A 23,334-nucleotide genomic window follows, 5' to 3' on the forward strand; every position below is an offset into this window, starting at 1 on the left:
ATAGTGGCTCCCACTCCCTGGGTAAGAATGCACAAATTTTTGTATTTAACTTCTTTAAGTTAAGACAGTTTTTATAAAGATTCTTTGACTGTTCTTGGATTTCGAGGTATAAATTTTACGGCTCTCCACTAAGGGATGTAAGGTTGTTTATTAGGAACGGTGATCTTCCCTGGGGAAAAATCGTTTTTTTCAACTTTTTTAAGCTTTGCTCAATTTTAACCCCCTCCCCCAAATTGAGCAAGAGAGTTGAAAATTTGTATGAACGTTCAGTTAGTGTCGAAGGGGTGCTTTTGGAGGCTGTATCTCAGTTTCCCTTCCCCCTTTTTTTATCTCAAAATATCAAAACTCCAGCAAACGGTGAAGCTTGTAGTGGAAGTGCTTCGTCCGTTTTTTGTTCTTTAAATATAAAGTTTCCCGCGGTTTTTAAGGTTTTTCATACTTCTAAAGCCTTAACAAATTGAGTTAAAAAGCTCAAAATTTATTAATGTTAATTTATAAATTTCATTAAGCGTATTAAGTTAATGTTAAAAATATGAAAAGACAAAAATTCCAGTGATGGAACTCTTCTGCTAAAGAATTGGTTTTTTGCCTTAAAAAAACATTATTAAGCAAGGAATTTTCAAAGAAGGTATTAATTATACGAATGAACTCAAATAAAATTTAAAATTATTTAATAAAAATTTATCTAAATTCAAATAATATTATTTTTAATGTTACAAGTTTTCATGTGACCATTAAGAACATGTTTAGCGGAAAAACCTCTTCCACATTTATTACAAACAAATGGTTTTTCCCCTGTATGAATTCTTAAATGAACTCGAAGATTATCTCTTCTGTTGAACGACTTACTACAATATGTACAAACATGATTCCGCTCACCTGCGACAATTAAATAATAAAAATTTAAAAATACATATTTAAACAAATGTATGGGTCGTAGGACCTACGATTGAAGTGAAACTTCACTCGCTTTATATTAAAACAAAATTTATACTAATTATAAATATTTATAATTGATTAGGGGGCGTCCATAAATTACGTGAGATGATTAAGGGGGGGAGGGGGTCGAGTCAAATATCATCTAATCTCACGTTGGGGAGAGGGGGGGTCTCGACAAATATCACGCAATTTTTTTTCTGATTGAAACAAAAAAATATTATACTATTTTGTTGAATTTAATCCAAATTGTATGTACATGTTTAAAATTTAATCTTAAGCGTTAACGTAATATGATTACGATTATTCACTAATTCGTTCGGAAAAAAATTATTTCATTCATACTTCGACGTTATATATCTACTGAATGTCGAACCACAATATTTATTTTATACTAAATAGCTCAATTTAGTCTGAATCCACGGTTCAGTGTAGCCTGTCCTTTGTTTTCGCGCCACTATCAGCCGAACTTGCGACTCGATGAACGAGAGCGTACGAGCTGAGTGGCAGCGACACACGGACAGGTTCTAACCTTCTTTGTTTATTCTTGTAATTATTTTACTCGACTCGGTGCATGCCATAGATAAAATAATAGTAGAGATGGACTATACAGTATTAAAATGTTAAGAAACCTGGATTTTACTGAAAATCATATGGACATGTTGGTTCCAATAGTCTCTCTTGAGACCGCGCATAATTCTCCATGGACTGAATTAGAGTAATTCTTTTTTTTTAATCACAGTAGACATAATTTAAGTATTCTATTCTTAACTTTTTATTACATTTATAACTCTCAGCAATATTGATTGGTAGTCTTAACTAGTAGTAAATAAAAGCACAAACCAAATTGTTTTTTTCTTTTTACAATAAACAATCTAACGCGTTTACGTAATAAACCCACATTCTGAAAAATCTCACGTGAGATTGGGGGACGGGGAGGGGATTGACTAAAACCTCACGACATCTCACCAAGGGGAGAGGGAGGGACAGAAAATTTAAAAAAACACCTCACGTAATTTATGGACGCCCCCTTATGTAGAATGACAATAAATTGCCATCTGTAAACGGAAAATAGAACTATTTTTAAAGGTCTCCGCACGCTGAGATAGGAAAATGATTTTCTATGAAACTTCAAATCGTTCTGAGTTCTGATCAAAAGCTCTCAAGACCACAAAAATGTTTAACGAGTAGTTTTCGAGCTACAGACGTTCAAAGCTACACATATATTATGGTTATAGTTCCTATATGACTAGGGAAATGGCGTTCTGGGAAACTTTTTCAAACAACCCCTACAATGTTCTTCAGATCATTCTCATCAAAAGCTCTCACGGCCACAAAAATTTTTAGCCGGTAGTTTTTGAGCTACGGGCGATCAAAGCATATATTATATACAGAAGTAAAGTATTAAAGGAAAATTTGTTTAACATAAAATTTTACCTTAATTTCAAACAGCTGTATCCCTGTGAAAAATCATCGAATTTCGAATCGCAATGGCTCGTTTGAAAACTTGAACTTTCTAGTTTTGGAATATATTGCTAAAAATTCCCAAATCACCTCTTGCCGCTCCAAATCACTCCTTGCCGCTTTGCACAGAGGGTTGAAAGTATGAGAAATGTTATCCCTAAATTTTATATGAAGTTTAGAAGCAAGACAAATTTTAAAAATTATTTTACAACAAATTTTTTAAGACCACTCGAAAGCTTGTTTACTTTTCTTGAAAATTACGTATATATTGGCTTTCCAAGTAAAATTGGCACTTCAGGATTTAAAATCCTGTGTCTTTTGAAATTATCATCGCACTAAAATTTTTTTCAAATCATTTGAAAACTTAAACTGCCTTCTTTTAAGCCATGGCATATCGTTTTGTAAAATCTTTTATGACTCTCCCAATTTTTAATAGTTTAGGCATTTTTTTATCTGGCCGCCATTTTATAAAAAAGATGTTATCAAAAATCTTTTTATGAGCTCTTTAAAAAACTTGTAATTTCTAGTTTTGAAATATATCACTCAAATATTTTTATCACCCCTTGCCGCTTTTTACGATGGGTTTGAGGAAGGTGGGGAAGAATGAGAAGGGGTTTTATTTAATTATCTTTTCTATTTTTTTTATTTTGCTTATTTCCATTTCATTTAATTTGGTTTTTGTCTGTTACAGGATCTTTTTAATTCTATTTATTTATTCTGTATGAGGTACACTAATTTTTTTTTTTTTTTTTTTTTTGTTTTATTTCAAATCTTTATTTAGTAAATTTTATTTTTATTTTAATTTAGAATTTTTTTTAGGTACACTAATTAAGACTTTCTTCTGTTTCAAATCTTCATTTGGTAATATTTATTCTATTTCTATTCTTTTTTGCTCATTTCTGTCTGCTACAGGATTTTTTTAATTTTGAAATTATTTATTCTGTTTTAGGTACACTGAGGAGAACAGTTTTATTTTTGGTTTTAATTCAATGTTGCTTATGATTTTAAATTAGTAATTTTCGACTAATCCATTTTGTTTTTTTTATATATTTTTATAATAGTATTCACAACGATAATCCGATCTAAGGATTTAACATTAATATTTTATTGTGTTTCAGGTGTAAGGCTGTCAATTATATTGTTTTAGAAGCGTTACATTACATATATATTTGTATCATATTCTGGTATTTATTTTTATTTTTATTTTAAGGGTAGTAATCCTATCTTTATTTTATTTTAATATTTTTTAAATTTGATTTAGGGCATTGCAAATCTATTTTATTTTAGCAATTTATTTTTATTTTTAACGGTTTTAAGTAATGCTACAGAAGAGGGTTGCCAAAACAATCTAAATCGGTTTAGCTAATGATTTATAAATCTAGTTAAATATTTTTATTCTGGGTTCTAAAGGGGATATATTTTAACAAAATGCATATACAGCCCACAGAAATACTTATCTTAATTTGAATAAGACAATACAATATAATACAACAGAAACTCTCTCTCGCACACACACACACACACACACACACACACACACACACACACGGTAGTCATATACTATAACTATAATATATGTGTAGCTTTTTTGATCGCTCGTAGCTCAAAAACTACCCGTTAAATTATTTTGTGACCGTGACAGCTTTAGATCAGAACGATTCGAATAAACTTTTGGGGACGATTTGAAAAAGTTTCACAAAAAGCTATTTTCCTATCTAATCGTGCATATACGCTATCTGTGACTGGAAAATAGAATTATTGTTAAATTTTAGAAACAAGCGCCACATGTGAATGGGAAATGAAATTATTGTTAATATTAGACAGTGAGAAGAACAGATGGCGTTGCAATTTCATTTGGTGAATACACCAAACCAATGCTTATGTTATATTATATTTAAGGACGGATTGGAGGCAGACAAACCAAGCGCAAGTTTTGTAACATGCCAAACTGATGACGTCATGGTATGCTCAAAATAATGTTTTTGCGTAAACTTATTCAAAGACAAAAAAAAAGAAGGTTTCGGCATTTAATTTAAGACCATACTAACGCACAGTCTTAAGAGTGCTGGGGTTGTTACATAAAAAAAAAAAAAAAAAAACGATTTTTGGCCAATATCTCGGAAACCATGAACTTATGAAAAAAGTTTCCAACAAAAATTGTCCGAATTTTTTTTTCTAAAGAAAATGTAGAATCAAAAATTTTGATATCTTCAACCATTTCCCCGAAAATCAAGAAAAACGGGACAGTGTGTGCGCTAAGGTACGCTCAGCTATACGTACCTTAGCGTAGAATCAATCGTGAATCACCCTCACACTTTCGTCATTTATAGGAATATCGATTAGAAAATTGGCAAAGTCATACAGGAGAATGGGTCATATTTTTAAAGATATTTAACCGAAAGCTGAACATTAAACTCAGCCTAATACAAATTGACAAATAGGGCAAATTCTTAAAATTTTGTCTAGCGCCAGAGATGGTTAGAGATATCGAAAAAAATTATCAGAAAAAGTTGCTTAGAATAATTTTCTATGCCCATATACCGATTTTCATGAAAAAATTCGCATTTATAACGTTTTGAGTGGTCTGCACTCAAAACAACTTTTGTTTGAAAATTTTTTTAATAAAATCTATTAGTTTTAACATATTGTTAATTAGCATATAAATGTATATATTTGGCCGTTTTCCTCGAGTTTCGGAAAAATGGCTGAAATATCAAAATATTTTCCGACAATTTTTGTTTGAAACTTTTTTTCATAAAGTTGATGGTTTCCGAGATATTGACCAAAAATCGATTTTTATGTATACATAGCGTTAATTAACGCAACCCCAGCACTTTTGAGATTGCGCATTAGTAAGGTCTTGAACTAGATGCCAAAACCTTCCTTTTTTTAGCTTGTTTTTTGCCTTTGAATTAGTTTATGAAATCGCTTATTTTCAGTTATTTTGAACAGCCTATCACTCTCTGTAATGTTATTTTCAGTGACGTACGTAAAGAAGTTTCACTTCAAAAATTTACTACATTTAATAAAAAAGGGTGATTAAATAGCGACAGTTTACAGTGATCGCTCAAATACACTATTTTCGATTAAGGATGTATGAGCATGACAACAATGTTTGATTTAAAGGCTCAAAATTTGTTTGTAGGTAGTCTTTTACTCAAAGAATATGTGGTTAAAATTTCAGCTTAGGTAACCGTGCAAATTTTTAAGAAAAAAGTCATTAAAAATCGATATAAAATACATTGGCTCTTATGGAGGAATCTCAAAAAACGACATATTTTGGAAGTTTTTGATAATTTTCATTTGGAATGAATGAAAACAAATTAAAAAAAAAACTTTTTAATAGAAGGTAAACATATTAGCAATGAATTAGAAAAGAAAAAAAACTAAGTGTCTCCGTCCATATAAGGGATGTAAGAGCAGGGTAGATTAAGGGTTGAAATTATTTTTATCTTATTTTCAACTTTGATGATGAATTTTGTTATAACTTCATGAATGTAGACGAAAAATAAGAATAAAATTTTTCGATATGTGTCTTGGTTTTCGAAATATCGAAAGCTAAATAATTAAACAAAATTTTCGATATTTTGAAAATTAAGAAAATATCTATTTTTAAATTTGTGCCCCCACTACCATGCTCATACATCCTTAAATGCAGAAATACAGTTAAAATAAACATATTCAACGTACCTGAATGGATAATTTGATGTTTAAGTAAACATTTTTTCGTCTTACAACGTTTATCACAATAATTACAAGTAAATTCTTCGTTTGTGTGTTGTGATAATTTATGTTGTCTCAAACTGTCACTCCATTTGTACCTAACTTTACAAATATCACATTCGTATTTTCTTTCAGCTGAATGTTTTGTCATATGCTCCCGTAAGTGATGACTATCTTTAAACTTCGAATCTAAAACATTTCAATAATATATAAAACATATGAAAGGCCAGGCGTCTAAAAATATTCTCATGTATTACCACATATTTTACATTGGTACGGTTTTTCCCCGGTATGAATCCGTGTATGAATAATCATATATCTTTGATCAGCGAAAGATTTTCCACAATATGTACACAAATAACCCTTTTCTTTTGTATGAACCTGAAAAAGTTAAAAAAGTGGGTTTAAAAAAAAGTTAATTCAGATCGGATAAAATTTGAGCGAGATATAAAAAAAAATTGATTTTTTGTACTAAATTTGAGAAATTTACTAGTTTTTTTAATGGACTATAGCTATTCATTTGAGGATTGGTTATAGTAGTTGTGCACACACACATACTGCAGTCAGTTCACTTATATAGTGTATGAATGATAGAACAGAAGTCAGATATATGAATATATAGAATTTACTCAAGCTGAATTTTTAATTCAGATTGTATACTGCATATAAATAACAGTTTTGTCAGTAACTCATTTAAATGTGAGAGCAGAGTTGGTCTGTTAGAGATGAATCTTATTTATTTTTGGTACATACATTAGGGCCGACTTACCACCTCTGTTTTCTGACATTTAACTAACTGGCTGACATACCTGTTATTTATATGCAATACATAATCTATATAACAATTTTGAGCTTTAGTAAATTCATTTAAATACCACGGCAAGCATAACAGTTTCGATAACATATATCTGATCCCTGTTCTATCGTTCGCTTGACTGTCGCAGTATGTGTGTACACAACTACTATTACCAATCCTCAAATGTTCAGCTTTAGTAAATTCAAAAAATTTCTTTGTCCTTTTGGTCGGCTCTCCCATCATATCATAATTTCCACATTTAGCAAAAAGGCTAATTTCATGAAATAACTAATCATGGTTAGAAATAGGAAGGAAAATATGTTTTAACTATGCCATAGACAACTATCCTTCCTATTTAAAAATCAGAATTTTGGGTCATAACTCGAAAATCAACCGTTTTATTTAAATTTTAATGACTGCCACTGGACGCTTTTAGGATGTCAAAGTTATATTCTCTTAACTTTTTAAACATAGACTTTATTCACATAAGTTTAAAAGTTGAAAAATCGAACTTTTGCTTATAACTCCAAAACAAAAAATGCTAACCAGTTTTTGGTTGACGCCAATGTACTTGTATCAAAAAAAGAAATCGACAGAATACTATCCATTATTTTCTATCTCGTATAGTTATGGACCATATGAAAACATCAAATTTGGCCCACTCTGTACTTTATGACGTCATCAAAATGCAAACAATTCGATTTTGCTCTATCATACTCAAATTTTATCTAATTTTGTTGAAAGAGTGTGTAATCCCACTAAATTTGGGTCGAATTTAACGCAAGTACGTAAATATATTTAAAAGATAGCTATTGGCTTTTACAGTTAAGATTTAGGCGCCATAATGTCACAAATATCAACAATCCATAAAACAGTTTTTTTTTTTGTTTTGTTTAAAATTTTTTTGCATCTGACCATGTAAATCATTTTTATTCGACAATCCTGCTGAGTAAGGATAACTCTATCTACCGATTTTAATTGGAATCTTTTAACAGGCCTCTTTATAGACATAGAATGTTATCCAGATGCAGGGTTGGCATCATAGACATATGTTTTATATCTATGATTGTCGTACGATAATTATCGTAGACGTCACATAATTGCATATATAGTATAACGGTAGAATTAGACAAGGAATACTCTTGCGCTGGTAGAGGTAGGGTGGAGGAATTCTTTCACTCTCGATAATGTCTCTCGCATGGTACCCAGTCACCGCTATTATATTGATTATCTGTTTACGTTCGAGCTATCAAGTTGGCCAATGTTTTTTTTTACACATTTGCAATGTGGAGTTGTTTCACAAAAAAATGCAAAAACCTCCAAAATTTTTCACACACAGGAAGTAGGAACAAGCTAAGATGGCGTCGACTGGGTACGTGTGCGAACTGAACCAAAACTCCTCTTTCATCGAACATATATTGTCTAATTCTACCATGTATAGTACTATGTAACATCCTGCATTCAAGATAATCGATAAATCTACGATAATTTTTTCATCGAGGTAAAAATTTCGATTATGTAAGTGAAAGATATATAAATTCTATATTTTGTTTCGTTCAGCTGACAACACAGCCAATCAAAAACTAACTTAAACAAAAATTTTAGAGTTTAATAGAGGGACCATCATGTTCTGACATCAAATTGGCTCTAGTTCTTTCGATTTCTTTAATAGGCAATTTAGATCCTACACGGTAAGAGATAGAACAATAATTTAAATTAGAAAGTTGATTCTCATAAAAAACTAACAATTTTTGTTCAAACCATTTTTTTCGAAAATCGTCATCTTTCGGAGGAAATGCGACTAAAAAAAATATGCAATTTTTGCATTTAATCGAAAGCAAATGCGCTAACCTCGAGAAAATGCTTTAGGCAATAGTTGTCAAGGGCAATAGAGGATATTCGCCTGTCCATGACTTTGACCTACAATTATCAATAATGACATATATTTAAGTCGCACTTCCTCCGCAAGCTAATATTTTTAGGAAAAATGTTTTAGACAAAAATTTTTAGTTTTTTTATGAAGATCAACTTTCTAATTTAATGTGTTATTCTATCTCTTACCGTTTAGGATCTAAATTGGCTATTAAAGCAATCCAAAGAACTAGGTCCACTCTGATGTCAGAACATGATGCCCCCCATTAAACTCTACAATTTAGATTATTTGATTGGTTAACTACAAACGAACTATTAGCCATTATAGATTAAAATGACCCACCCTGTATACTATTTACGTGATTGTATTTTTTTTTTAGTCAAAAAGTTCAGTGAAATCACGATGTTTTATGTAAAACATTTTGTGATATGAAAATTTGACATTCAATGTATGTTTTTTTTTTATAAATGTCTATATTCAACATAGAGATAATACAGTTAGACAACGCCAGGAGTCTGCTAGCCTGTAAGTGGATGTGACATGTGAAGCGGGAGAGAAGACTGTCAGTGAGTTCTCCAGTGTCCTTGTCACAATCATACGTACATATGTACTTATTATATGTATCAGTAAGTATGTATATGTATTATTAAATATAAGTATATGTTTTAGATAAGGACACAGAGAACTTACTGCCAGTCTTCTCTGTCGCTTCTCATATCGCATCCACTTACAGGCTAGCGTTCTCTATCTTCATATCTCTATGATATTCAATGTACAATTTTTTGAGAAATGTCCCTATATTCTTTTGATAAATGTTCCTAGCTGAACCAAGCAATTACCTCAGATGATTTCACACCTCTCACTGTACGGAAAGACAAGCGATGCTTAGTCTTTGTACTATAATGTCAGTGAATTGTACAGAAGTTTTAAATGCGCATGTTGAAAGCGGACGTGTGGGGGCGCCACTTATAAGTGAGTGAGCCAAACCAACTTCCGTAATTTATGGTGATTGTCTACGATTAATAATTTAGGTTGGATATTTTTGGATGTATTATTTTTGGTTTATTGGCAACCAAAAATTTTTTTTAAATATCAAATTAAATGCTTTTGAATAAATATTATTGTCTAGTTGAATGCAATTTAGTAAATGTTTTTTTACATGAATTTCTTTAGGCAAGACGAAAAGTAAATAGAAATGGTAAATAAATAAACCGAAGGCACTAAAGGATGACTAAACTGGAAAAATTGAAAACAATGCACAACAAAGATGAGAGTCTTTGATGAAAAGACTACAAGAAAAATACTTACCAAAATTTACAAATATCAACAACACAAGAAAGCAATCTTGTTAAATAACGAAAAGAATAAGCTATCAAAAGCACGTTTTAAACGCAGTAATAAAAAATTTCTACAAAATAAATATCACAACGCATTCTATAATAGATCTATAATCGTTTTATTTGAATATGTCAACTAGGTGACCTTTTTTATCAAAATATATTTTTGACTCCATAGAAACAAAATAACAAAATGAAAAATTATTGTCAAATAATGATTTTTTCTAATTTTTGACAGTTAAAAAAAATCAGTTTTTTTCATTTTAAAATTTTTTAATCAAAATTTAGAAAATTAAAAAAAAAATACAGTTTCAATTCCTTGAAGAATAACAAAAAAAATTTTTTTTTAATGGAATCATAATGGAGTGCATACCACATAAGTGTCTAAAAACTACCAACGATGTTGGTAACTGATTGTTTACTGGAAATGTGGATTTTTAATAAAAATGCTAGATAGAGTATATCTCTTAGCTGGAAAACCCAACAATAAAAAGTTTGTGAGTTAGATAATTCACGGTCTAAGCTAATAAAACCCACAAAGTATAAAAATTCATTCCCTAAATAAGCCAGTACATGGATATCGGAATACATTAAAAGGGATGGAATATAACCGATAGGGGTTCTCTCCTCCCGAGTCTCACTCAGGGGGGGAGTGGCAGGGTATCATTGAACCTGCTTTCTATTGGCTGTTAACTAGGCGCATGCTGAAAGTATGCTCAAAGAATTCTTTAAGTGTTTTTGATTCGTTTGTAAGCATGGAAACATGTTTTACATATGGTTGACGTGTGTGGGCAACATAAGTAAAATTTGTAAAGAAAAAAAAATTTGTGAAGTATTTATGCTTGTTTTAAAACAATTTTTTCAACGATATAAGTAATCTAAACGCAACAATATTCTATTTAATTTAGTGAATATTCAATCTTCAATCCTAGTGTTACAACTATTATAAGTTAACTAATGAAATTCAAAAAAAGGCTTAAGAATGTCTCGAAAATACGTCGATTAATTTTCAATACTAAATTTCAACGTATTATAGAATTTTTTAAATATGAAATTAATGTAAAAATTTATTTGGGGAAATTATTACTTATTTATGTATTGAATTATGTACCCGTGAACCTTATCTTAATTTAAATAAGTGAAGTTTTATTATACCATGCATATATGTAATATGCAAGGTATATTAAGTTTAGTCCCAAGTTTGTAACGCTTAAAAATATTGATGCTACATAAAAAATTTTGATATAGGTGTTCATAAAATCACTTCATTAGTCCATTTCTGTGTGTCTGTCTGTCTGTCTGTTTGTCGTCTGTCGGTCCATCACGATAACTCAAAAACGAAAAGAGATATCAAGCTGAAAAGCTTCTTTTTTTTACAGCGTACTGAGGACGTAAAAAGTGAGGTCGAGTTCGTAAATGAGCAATATGTCATTTGGGTCTTGGGTCCGTAGGACCCATCATGTAAACCGTTAAAGATAGAACAAAAGTTTAAATATAAAAAATATTCCTTATAAAAAAGTAAACAACTTTTGTTTGAAACATTTTTTCGTAAATATCACTGCTTAGGGGAATATTAGTTATGTATGTGTGTGTAATGTGATAGAGTCATCAACACTGTCTATACATGATATTTCAACAATTAACTCAGTCAATTGTTTATTTTCACTTGTTTTTATTATTTTACGAATTATTTACGATATATTCTTTAGGTAATTAAATTGTATTTTAAAAAAATACAATTTTTTCTTTAGGGTAAAAGATTTTACTTTAAATAGAAAGATTTTTTGCTCGGAGCAATCTACAACACACGCAGAATTCGCGACCTTTTATACTACATCCTTACTACAATTACTACATCCGTGGGCCGGTACAAATAAAATTTTAACTTCGCACAAAATTAACGATCTATTTTTTTTTATAAGGTTTAGGATTACTTACCGAGTTTTTACACTGTCACAAAATGCCGATTCCTGTGGAGCTTCAGGCGCCATAATGAAAAAGGGGAGAGACTGTTATTGTAGAGAATAGAATTTTAGACCTCTTCTTTCGCTTTGTGGCTCATTTAACGAACAGGTTTTCTCTATCTTAACCGCTAACGCGTATGACGCGGATTAATCAATAAAATTAATCTATTCATTTTTAAAGATCAATCTATTCTCCAATCCTTTTATTTGAAATATCCTGGATTATTGAGTAATTATTGTTAATTATGTTCTGTACAGTTGCCATAATAAAATAAAAGAAGCTCAAAAAATATGGAAATTCGAAAATAAAGTATCTAATAAAAGTTGTAAAGAATAAATTTATCTTTGAAAATTGATAGATGCATTTTATTGATTAATTCAACATTATACGAGTTATCAGCTGAGATAAAAAAATATGTTCATTAAATAGGATTTAGGAAAAAATAAACGCGGAAAAAATAGACCGAAAAAAATTCCTGAAATAGTGTCTCATTTTTGAACGCAGGGGCTAAAAAATTTAGAACCCAACTAACTTCTCTATAGTTGACAAACTTCATCCAACCAACTCGTAATTAAAACAATACTCCGGGTCAATAAAATTTGGGATATTTTTTTTTTTCGATTATCCATTAAATGAGGCATAAATTGTTAACGGTAAGTTTTACCAAAAAAGTTTGACAAAGAAAATATGCAAAATTTTATTCTCTACAATAATGGTCTCTATGATTTTTGCTCTAAAGAGCATAGTTTCCGAGATATCCACCAAAAACCTCAGGATGACGCCGTAAGCACCACCGGAATCTGTCAATATTTTTTAATTTTATACTCAGAATCCTAAACTTATTTTTAAAAAAAAATTTGATTGGTATAGATAGCTAATATTATTGGATTTTAATGCTAAGAAAGACTCTATCTAGTGATAAAAAAAAAGAACTATTGCCAGAACGCCAAACATAGCACAGCACATTAAAATGTATAGTAAAGCATACATCTCCTCTCTCTTTAATCATTGAATTGTAACGAGAATGGTTTACATTTTGATATTCATGGCGCTGACATCTTAGCGTTAAAATCCAATACCTACTTATTATTTTCAAGTATAGGCACTTAAATACAATTTAGTGCCTTGCGCAGACGAAATAGCGCTTATTTTACCTAAAAATAAACCTCAATGTACAGCTTTTAAAGAGATAAATGATCAAAGTTGTTTTATTTGCTTCCTTCACCTACAAATAATCTGTAAAGAAGTTTATATTAAAATACCTGTTTGTGTCTCCGACATGCTCCTGCATGATTAAATGTTTTTCCACATTTATCACAAACATTATGTTCTTTTTTATGCTCTAGTAAATTATTCACACAATTCACATCTTTCGTACACGTCTTACAAACACTGGACTCAGAACAATGATTTTTTAATTCTTTTCCACAATTAAAATCCGTTTTACAAAACTCACACTGTACGACAGTTTTTGAGTGAACATCTTTGTTATGATCAAATAATTTATTTGCACATGTAAACTTCGCTTCACAATCTGTACATTTATAATTCACTACTTTACCACTTTTCTTAGCATTTGAACTATTTTCAGGATGATCATCAGTGGCCTCCTCTTTTACAATAACTTCAACTTGCTGTATGGGATAATTAGTTTTTGATTCATAAAAATTAAAATCATCGTCTTTATTATCGTCATCATCATAAAATTTGAAATCATCATTTAATACATCATTTTGTAAAAATGGTTCTTCTTCTTTTACTTTTTCTTGAGAGTTTTCAACTAAACTTTGTAAACGTTTTTCCGATGATAAGCACTGTATTTTCAGTTTATAACTTTGTTCTAAATGTTGTGAACATTGAAAACATAAATTTTTAGGTAAAGAATCATTCTCAGAAATCTAAAATAAGAAATTTAATTTCAAAGAAATATAATTAAAATTTGTTTGGAATTTTTATACATACATGAACAGAAGCACACTCTTTTAACATTTCGCGATAGGATTTCTCACCTAAATGAAAGATTTCAGTAAAAATTGAAATTAATTTTTCTCTTTTTTCTAAACATATTCGACACACTGTTGGAAAATCACTTAATTCAATCCTACTATTATCCATTTTTTCCCCTAATTTTCGGGAACTTAATGCTTAGAGGCATTTAAGATAAAAAATTTTATCATACATGACTTTATTATATTATAAATATAATAAAGTATTGCGATCGAAAAAAAACTCGATATCGGGGTTTCAACGGAAATACACGTTTTGAGGGTCCCTGATTCCAAAAAGTGGTTTTTAAAAAATGTTGCGTCCGTCGGTATGATTGTAACCAAGCTGGAGCCTTCAATTTTCAATCGATTTTTCTCAAACTCGGTAAATAGGTTCAGTTTGGTCATAATTCCAGACGATTTTTTCGTTAGGTCTTTTTTCAAGGGTACTACCCTCTAGGCCAAAACAGCATTTTTGGGGTTTTCTCAAAAACGGCTCTAACGATTTCCGGCATATATCCGGAAAAATTCGAGAAGGCCCACACCCTATTGAAAACCTTTCCAAATGCAGGAAAATGGGATTTTCTAGGGAGAGGTTGAGGGGACAGCAGTGAAACACAGCAGTACTTTCGTATCAGGGTTCGTGGAGCTGAAGGGGATGAAATCGTCAAAAGTGGTCAAATCAATCCTACTCAAAATTGATCATATATTATTTAAAATGTCTTTTTAAGTAACTTTTGTAACTTGGTAATCTTTGCATAATTATTCAAATTGTTCACATAATCAAATAATTTTGACATAGGTACAGTAATTTACAAATATTATTGACATCAGTCGTAATCAGAATCGTATTCAAGAATGGTTTATGCAGGATGTGTGGGTCTCTCTTCGTCGCAACTTTCATCCTGTTCTATTATTATTTCAGAAAGACAAATCACCTCAACATCCATAATCTCAGTAGTTGCAGATGGCTCACAATTAGTGCAGTTAGATTCGATTTTCCACATTTGATGGTATTTTCCGGCTTATTTTCTGTGTTATAAGATGTGCGCCTACACACCCAACATTATTCGCTTGAAGCATTTATGGATGAAAGTTGTTTTTCGAGTCTCAAGCATATGTCAACTTAAAACACCTTGTATATTATTTCTCTAGCCTGTTTTAGCCATGAGTATCGCACTGCGGAATTCCACACGGGCGACTAGTTACTTTATAATCGACTAGTAAATGGGGTAATATCATTGATGCAACTTATTCCAACCGTGTTGTCAAATTTGTATTCTTTTTTTTTTCTTTTTAATTTTCTAAATAATTGTTTAAAAATTTCATAAATTATTTAACAAAAAATTTATTTTAATTTCAAATAATATTATTCTTAATGTTACAAGTTTTCATGTGACCATTTAGAACATGTTTAGCGGAAAAACCTCTTCCACATTTATTACAAACAAATGGTTTTTCTCCTGTATGAATTCTTAAATGTACTTTTAGATTATCTTTTCTATTAAATAATTTGTTACAATATGTACATACAAGGTTCCATTCACCACCTGCGAGAAAATTTAGAATATTTATTAACTTATTTCTTTAGAATCAAAAATTAAATTTTTGTTTACATTCTCCTTTAAGATTTATGTAACCTCATGATGGACGCTATATCTCCTGAACTATGCACCCCACAAAAATTTTGTAAAGACATAATTTGTAGCAAATCGCTTTGTCATTTTTAGATAATTAATAATGTAGTAATGTAAAAAAAAAATTATAAACAATTCATGAAAATAAAAAATTAAGGCAGACGTTTCATAGCTACCGGATTCTTGCGAGTAGTTTGAACCTGGTCGACTTTGAAGCGCTCTAGAATTCCCATAAACAAAACGCAAGGTTAGGCCAAAATAATGTAACATTTCAATGGACTAGAAGCTCATTTTTAAAAAAACACATGGTAATGTCAAATAAACAACTATCTGAAAATAAAAAGCTGATGAACTTTGTTTGTGACACTGCTAAGTATTTTTCCAGATGACAGCACAACTTACACTGACCACGTGAGCTAATTTGACGCTCAAACTCAGCGTCAAGCGTCAGCACAATTATGGTTTGAGGATAATGAGGGTAGACCTTATCGTTAAGACTTATTGCTCATTTTTACAATTTGATGCTGGACTTAAGTCTATTTTTTTTAGTTAAATTTAACGCTCAAAGCCGCACAAGAGTCAAAATCGAGCCCGTTTTGAAAAAAATTTTGAATGGCTGAAAGTACTTTTCGAAGAGATTATTTTGTGCGCTGGCCATGAATTTTTGAATCATTTTGCTCTCCGAGGTGAGTTTTCAAACAAAAGTTGTAGCTAGTTATAACTGTGTCATGGGCACCAGATTTGGCCCATTATGCCTATTTTTACCGCTTTTTGTAATAACTAAAAATGCTGTAAACTTAATAGTTTACGAAATATTTTCTGAAAAAAGCTATTAGCGACCTTTGACCTTGAATAATTTTTTCTGCGCACATGATTTTGCAATGGACTTTTTATAGGTCATTTTTAATTCAAATAAAGATAATCCCGGTGAAAAAACTTACTTGGGTTTTTTAATCATATCGACAGTTTTACCGTCTTATTATACCATGTATGAAATATACATAGTATTTTAAGTTTAGTCCCAAGTTTGTAACGCTTAAAAATAATGATGCTAGGAAAAAAATTTTGTCATAGGTGTTCATAAAATCACCTAATTAGTCCATTTCCGGTTGTCTGTCCGTCCGTCCGTCCGCCTGTGGACACGATAACTCAAAAACGAAAAAAGATATCGAACTGAAATTTTTACAGCGTATTCAGGACGTAAAAAGTGAGGTCAAGTTCGTAAATGAGCATCATAGGTCAATTGGGTCTTGGGTCCGTAGGACCCATCTTGTATACCGTTAGAGATAGAACAAAAGTTTAAATGTAAAAAATGTTCCTTATCTAAAATTAAAGAACTTTTGTTTGAAACATTTTTCCGTAAACATCACTGTTTACCCGCGAGAGCGCCAATTAGGCGGAAAATTTATATACTATACTTGATTATCAGTTATGTATGTGTCACATGTTTGTATGTGTAATGTGATAAAGAAATCAACACTGACTATGCATGGTATTTCAACAATTAACTCAGTCAATTGTTTGTTTTCACTTGTTTTTTTTCTGATCAATTCTGTCATTAATTACGTCGCACGTTAAAAGGAGGGGGAGGGTCTATGAAATGTGACATTGTGTGACAAGGGGTAGAGAGTATCAAAAGTCTGTGACATCACATGTTAAAATTTAAAATATAAACGCTAAATTTATATGTAAAAAAAAGAAAAAATTAACCTATAAAAATCAAGTTTTGATTATACTCTCTTCTTTAAATTATTTGACTTGATGTTTATTTTATTTAAGTTTTTTATTAAAAAAATTTTAACTGCTGTTTTATTTTAATTATTTCTATTAAATTATAATGTGGTGTCACACCAAGGAGGGGGAGGTGACAAAGTAAATAAATATTTGCTTACCTCGCGGTTTTCCAGAATGAGATAATAAATGCCTTCGTAAATACTTTTTAGTGTTACAAATTTTATCACAAATTGTACATGGAAATTCTCCTTGCATATGTTGAGCCAATTTATGCTGTCTTAAACCCTCTTCCCATTTGTATTTGGCACTACAAATATCACATTCAAATTTTTTCTCTGTTGAATGTTTATTCATGTGCCTCTTTAAATGACGATTTTCTATAAATTGGGCTTCTAAAATTTATAAACAAAGCATAAACAAAATCCTAAGATTTCTTTAAATATATATACAGTGTGTCGCATTTAAGATGAAGACATGCTCATATTTTCGTTATTTATAGGAATATTGATTTGTAATTTTGCACACTCATACAATGTGAGCTGAAATTTGAAATTTATACTCTAGTCAACAAGTTCAAATTTGTGAAATATAGAAATAATGGTCTAAAAATACGGGTAATAGCTTGTTGGATTTGAAAAATGTGCCAGAAGTGTTTTTCAGTACATAAAAAATTTCAAAAGTTATAAACAATTAAAGATGAAGAAAAGAAGGTTTTTCGTTTTAGCTAATATTTGATAAATATTTAATATTTACGAAATTTTAAAAAAGATTCTTAAAGAGGAGGAAATTTTCAATAGAAAACTTCCATCCCCGGAAGTATATCTACATTATTTATAATTTTAATTGAACGCTGAAAATAGATCTTTTTGCGTTACTTTTAGATTGTTGTTATATTGACAAAAATGAGTATCTCACACTAAATCATTTTTTTAAAGTATTAAATATTAATTTAAAAATTTGAATAAATTATGGTGCATTCTAAATACTTAAAAAAATTGTGTCTTAAAAAATATGACCCATCACCCTGTATGACCGTGCAAAATTTCAAACCATTATTCCTATAAATAACGAAAATATGAGGGTATCTTCATCTTAAATGCGATACACTGTATATTTTTTTTAATTACCACAAATGTCACACTGGTATGGTTTTTCTCCGGTATGTTTTCGGGTATGAATTGTCATGTTTGATCGATTCGAAAATGATTTTCCACAATATGTACATAAAAAACCATTATTTTTATTTTCTTTTATATGAATCTTAAATAGAAATCATGAGAAAATATAAATTATTTAATAATCTTAAATTATTATTAGTATGACTTGTACGATTACGATATCCGTGGCGCCATGATTTGAAGGGAAAATTTTCCCATTTATAGCTTAATAAAGGGAAAATGAAGAGTAACAATTTTCAATTTTGTACTTGGTTTTCAAGTAATCGAAGTATAAAGTACAACTTGAAATCTCATATTTTGGCCATTTTTTGGATTGAATTTAGTAAATTCCTATAATAACTAATGATTGACGTTAAAAACCCCCAAAAACTCGAATCAAGTAGGAACATAGAAAAAACTAATTTCGAATTATTAACGAAATTACCCAATTTACACTTTAGACCAAGTAATATACGGAAACGAGATTTCATTATCTTTACTTATTTTGATTCATGGTAAACAGTTTTTCAAAAAAAAAAATTATAGCCGCACCTTTGATTGATTCTGTTTTAAATTTAGTATTCCCCATTTAGTATTTCATTTTTCTATCAGAAAAAATTAACGCGAAATTAAAAAAAAAAATGTATACATAATATTGTAAAAAAAGAATAAAAACAAACAAATTATTAATAACGTAGATATAAACGGACTACAGTGTGGTGTAGATATATACAGGGTGGGTGCAAAATTTCTTTTATATTTTGAAAATTTAAATTAATGCAGTGGATCAGTGAGTGAATGCAATCTCAAGGCTAACCAAAAAATCTTCATGTACTAACTCGTACTAACTCGACCCCATTAAAGGCATGACCAAACCGTCCTTGATAAAAGTTCCATTCGATTCCCATTCAAATTTCTAATTCATTCCGATTCAATCCAATAGAACCCAATATGAAATTTTCAATTCGATCCCATTCATGAATTGAAACCAATTGGAAATTTCCGATTAGTTCTATTGAATTGAATCGGAATTAATGGTGAATTTTTTTCGAATTAAATCAAATTCCTTTCAATTAAATTTCGATTCAAAATTTTGATTGGTTTCAATTGGAATGAATTGGAATTTTTTCAAAATTGAATCATATTTATTCCGATTGGTTGAATCGGAAGTTTCCGATTCAAGATCGGACTTTTTTTTATCAGTGGTTGATCAGTGAAGGAACACAATCACAGGTTTAATCAAAAAGCCAAAAAACCCGCAGTTCCGTGTTAACTCTTTGTTTAAAATTACCATTTTGACTGGCATGGTCAACCTATAAATAATTGTAAAATCTGATTTGGGGTGGAGTACCACTTCTAGACAATTTTTTTTATAAAGCATCCTATATATTATTTTTTTGAAAATTTTAAACTATAGTTTGCCATCATAAAAATAAGCAAAATGTACAGAAAAATTTACTTTTTAAATGCAGTTGATGCAGTTTTTTACCAAAGAAAATCGTCGGAAATACAAAATGACAGTTTTCAGAACGTAAAAAGTAAACAGTGAAACGGAACATTAAATAAAACGTTTTAATAAATCAAAAAGCAAGCCGAAATTAATGCCTTTATTTTCGGTTTATTTTAACTAAATTTGTTAGACTCACTTGTCAAATAGCGATGCCTCGGATATCGTAGTCGCCCCATTATGAGAAAATTATATTTTTAAGGTTTGATTGAATCCAGAGGCTGGTCGAAGTTAAACCACTCCCTGAAAGCTGTTAAATTTTTTTCAAACGTAATTCCGGCCAGTATAAAATTGTTTACAGTAGGGGAGCCCAAGATGCTAAATATGTAGTTACTCCAGCGTCGCCGAGACCTATTGAATTTTGTAGCTTAGATTATTTTAAGAAAAAAAATCCTATAAAGATTTTTATTGTAGCGGTGGGGGGAGGATTTACAGGCCTTAGAAAATGTAAAAAATAATCGACCCATGAAGTAATTCGAGCGTGTCAGACATTGAAATTTTAATACTTTCACATATCTCTGATAACGAAAATATATTACTCTGACGGTTTGGGTGGTGGGAGTGGCCGTGCGGAAAGGTTAAAAATTGAAGAAAAACAGTAACTCGAGCGCGTCAGATTCAGAAGTTCATAACGAATTTTTGGAAATGCAAAAAAAACGCTCACTTACATTTAATTATTTTTACTGATGTTCCGACTAATTGACAAAGCCGATATTCGGCCGCTTTCGTATTTCTTAATTAGACAAACACATTATTATACACTAATAAAATAGATTTGACGGATAACCTTTGTGTCATCTCGTGTTTTATTTTTTGTAAAAAGTGGTTTAGCAGAAATAGTAGTATAACTGGTACACATTTTTAGGTAGGGGGTTGGGGCATTCTGGAAATTCGCTCAGGACATAAAAAGTGAGGTAGAGTCGTAAATGAGCAACATAAGTCAATTAGGTCCTACGGAACCATTTTGTTAACTGTTAGGGGTAGAACGAATGTTTAAATTTAAAAAATGTTCCTTATAAAAAAATAAACAACTATCGTTAGGAAACATTTTTCGTAAATATCACTTTTTAACCGTTAGAACGCAAATGAGACGCAAATTATAAAGTATGTATTATATGGGAATATCGTTTATGTGTGTGTGGCTATCTTTTTTCACTTACATGACGTTAAAAAACAAACGATTTCGTAATCAACACTGTCTATACATGGTATTTCAATAATTAACTCAGTCAATTGTTTGTTTTCACTTGTTTTAAAGAAAACTTAAATATTGAAAAATGAAGAAAATAAACAATTCAGGCCATTTGCGAGGGATTTTGTACCCTGCAAGAAGCTTGCAAAAGTACTTTGCGAGTAAATACAAAAAATATGTTTGAGTCAAGTTGAAATTTTTATAGGAAATTGTTTAGTATTAAAAATAAATATTCTAAAAAAGACCGATCATTTTGATGGAATTTTCTACCTGCCAGGTGATTCAGAAAATAGCAAGAAAAGTAGTTTTGTAAGCATGTTGGCGGGTTACAATCCCTCACAAATGTTTATTTTCTTCATTTTTCAATATTTAAGTTTTCTTTAAAAAAAAAATACAAGTTGCCTCAAATATATTTTTTGCAACAAAAAATTTTTATGTTTGATAATATAGGGGTTGGTTCTAAAGATTCCACTATTCTAGAGCCAGGTCTGCATTTTTGTATTAGGGTATTATTTGACGAAATTTCAGAATGTTTTTAACACCTACTCAAAAATGTCTACCAGCTCTCGGGCTAAAACGTCATTTGACACGTGGAATTAAATAATGATTTAATATTCAATAAAATGAGTAAAAATGATCGAATCGAAAGTGCTGTGTTATTAATTGTGAAAACACGCCCAGTAATAATCCAGAATTGAAATTTTATCATTTTCCTGGACATTCTTATGAATTAGAGAGAAAACAAAACCACTGTTTACAAAATAAAACACGAGATGGCGTTCTACATTACTAGCGTATTAATCAGAGCGTGAGCGTAATTACCAGATAGAGGACTATCTAATAGAGTTGGTATATTAAAAATGCAAAATTTAGGATGTTAAATTGGAAAATTTAGAAATAAAAGTATTAAAAATGATACACATTTTTGGGTAAACGTCCTTAAGGAATGCCAGAGGGAAGGTTTGATACGATCAGCGCTAATAATTTGAATTTTTAGGAATACCTCCATATGCTTTTGGCAGAGCTCAGCATTTTTAAATGTTTTCCCACATTTATCACAGACATTATGTTCTTGATTATGTTTTGTTAAATTATTAATGCAGTCACAATCTTTTAAACACCATTTACAGATAGTGGAATCCGAACAATGAATTCGTAAATCGTTTCCAGTGTTAAAATCTGTTTTACAAAACTCACACTGTACCACTGATTTGGAGTGTACGTCTACACTATGATCAAACAATTTATTTGCACATGTGAACTGTGCTTCACAATCTGTACATTTATAATTCACCACTTTATTAATTTTTTTAGAATTTGAACTGTTGTCGGTAAAATTATCTGAAAGCTCCTCTTTTACAATAACTTCAACTTGCTGCATGGGATAATTAGTTTTTGATTCATAAAAATTAAAATCATAATCTTTATTATCGTCATCATCATAAAAATTGAAATCATTATCTAATATTTCATTTTGTGAAAATGGTTCTTCTACTTTGATTTTTTGAGAATTTTCAATTAAACTCTGTAAATGTTTTTCTGATGACAAGCATTGTACTTTTAGTTTGTAACTTTGTTTTAAATATTTTGAACATTGAAGGCATACATTTTTAGGCAAGGTATCATTTTCAGAAATCTAAAAAAAAAAAAAGAAGCAAAATGTTAAAAGAAAACCATATAAATTGCTTCTTTTGTGTATTGTTCTTTTACATACATTGACGGAGGCACATTCTTTTAACATTTCTCGATAGGATTTTCCTTCTAAATTAGAAATTTCAGTAAATATTGAAATTAATTTTTCTTTTTTTTCTAAGCATATTCGACACACTATTGGAAAATCATTTAATTCAATCATACTGTAATCCATTGTTTTTTAAACTTTTTTTTTCTTAATCTCAAACTTAAATTAAAAGCACAAAATCAACAAAAAATATTTATTCTTGGAATTAATTTTTTTTTATATTTCACCGTAACAGATACAAAAATAAAACATATTCAAGAAAATTTTTGTATCTTTAAAGAGGAAAA

At 30.2% G+C, this 23,334-nt stretch overlaps 2 protein-coding genes across 2 annotated transcripts; both read right to left on the reverse strand.

Annotated features, from left to right (window-relative positions):
• Positions 1–691: 691 nt before the first annotated feature.
• LOC123293106 (zinc finger protein with KRAB and SCAN domains 7-like) lies at positions 692–14,220 on the reverse strand. Its single transcript, XM_044873821.1, has 5 exons — positions 14,057–14,220; positions 13,357–13,992; positions 6,381–6,504; positions 6,091–6,312; positions 692–879 (listed from the first exon to the last, which is right to left on the reverse strand). Exons 1-5 carry the CDS (start codon positions 14,207–14,209, stop codon positions 692–694), a joined length of 1,323 nt encoding a protein of 440 aa, XP_044729756.1. The 5' UTR covers positions 14,210–14,220.
• A 1,218-nt stretch (positions 14,221–15,438) lies between these two features.
• Positions 15,439–23,173, reverse strand: LOC123293107 (zinc finger protein 83-like). The gene is made up of 5 exons (XM_044873822.1): positions 23,021–23,173; positions 22,310–22,942; positions 18,578–18,710; positions 17,609–17,842; positions 15,439–15,629 (listed from the first exon to the last, which is right to left on the reverse strand). The coding sequence occupies exons 1-5, from the start codon at positions 23,171–23,173 to the stop codon at positions 15,439–15,441; spliced, it is 1,344 nt and encodes a 447-aa protein (XP_044729757.1).
• Positions 23,174–23,334: the final 161 nt, after the last annotated feature.

This window comes from Chrysoperla carnea, chromosome 2, assembly GCF_905475395.1.
Source record: "Chrysoperla carnea chromosome 2, inChrCarn1.1, whole genome shotgun sequence".
NCBI lineage: Eukaryota > Metazoa > Arthropoda > Insecta > Neuroptera > Chrysopidae > Chrysoperla > Chrysoperla carnea.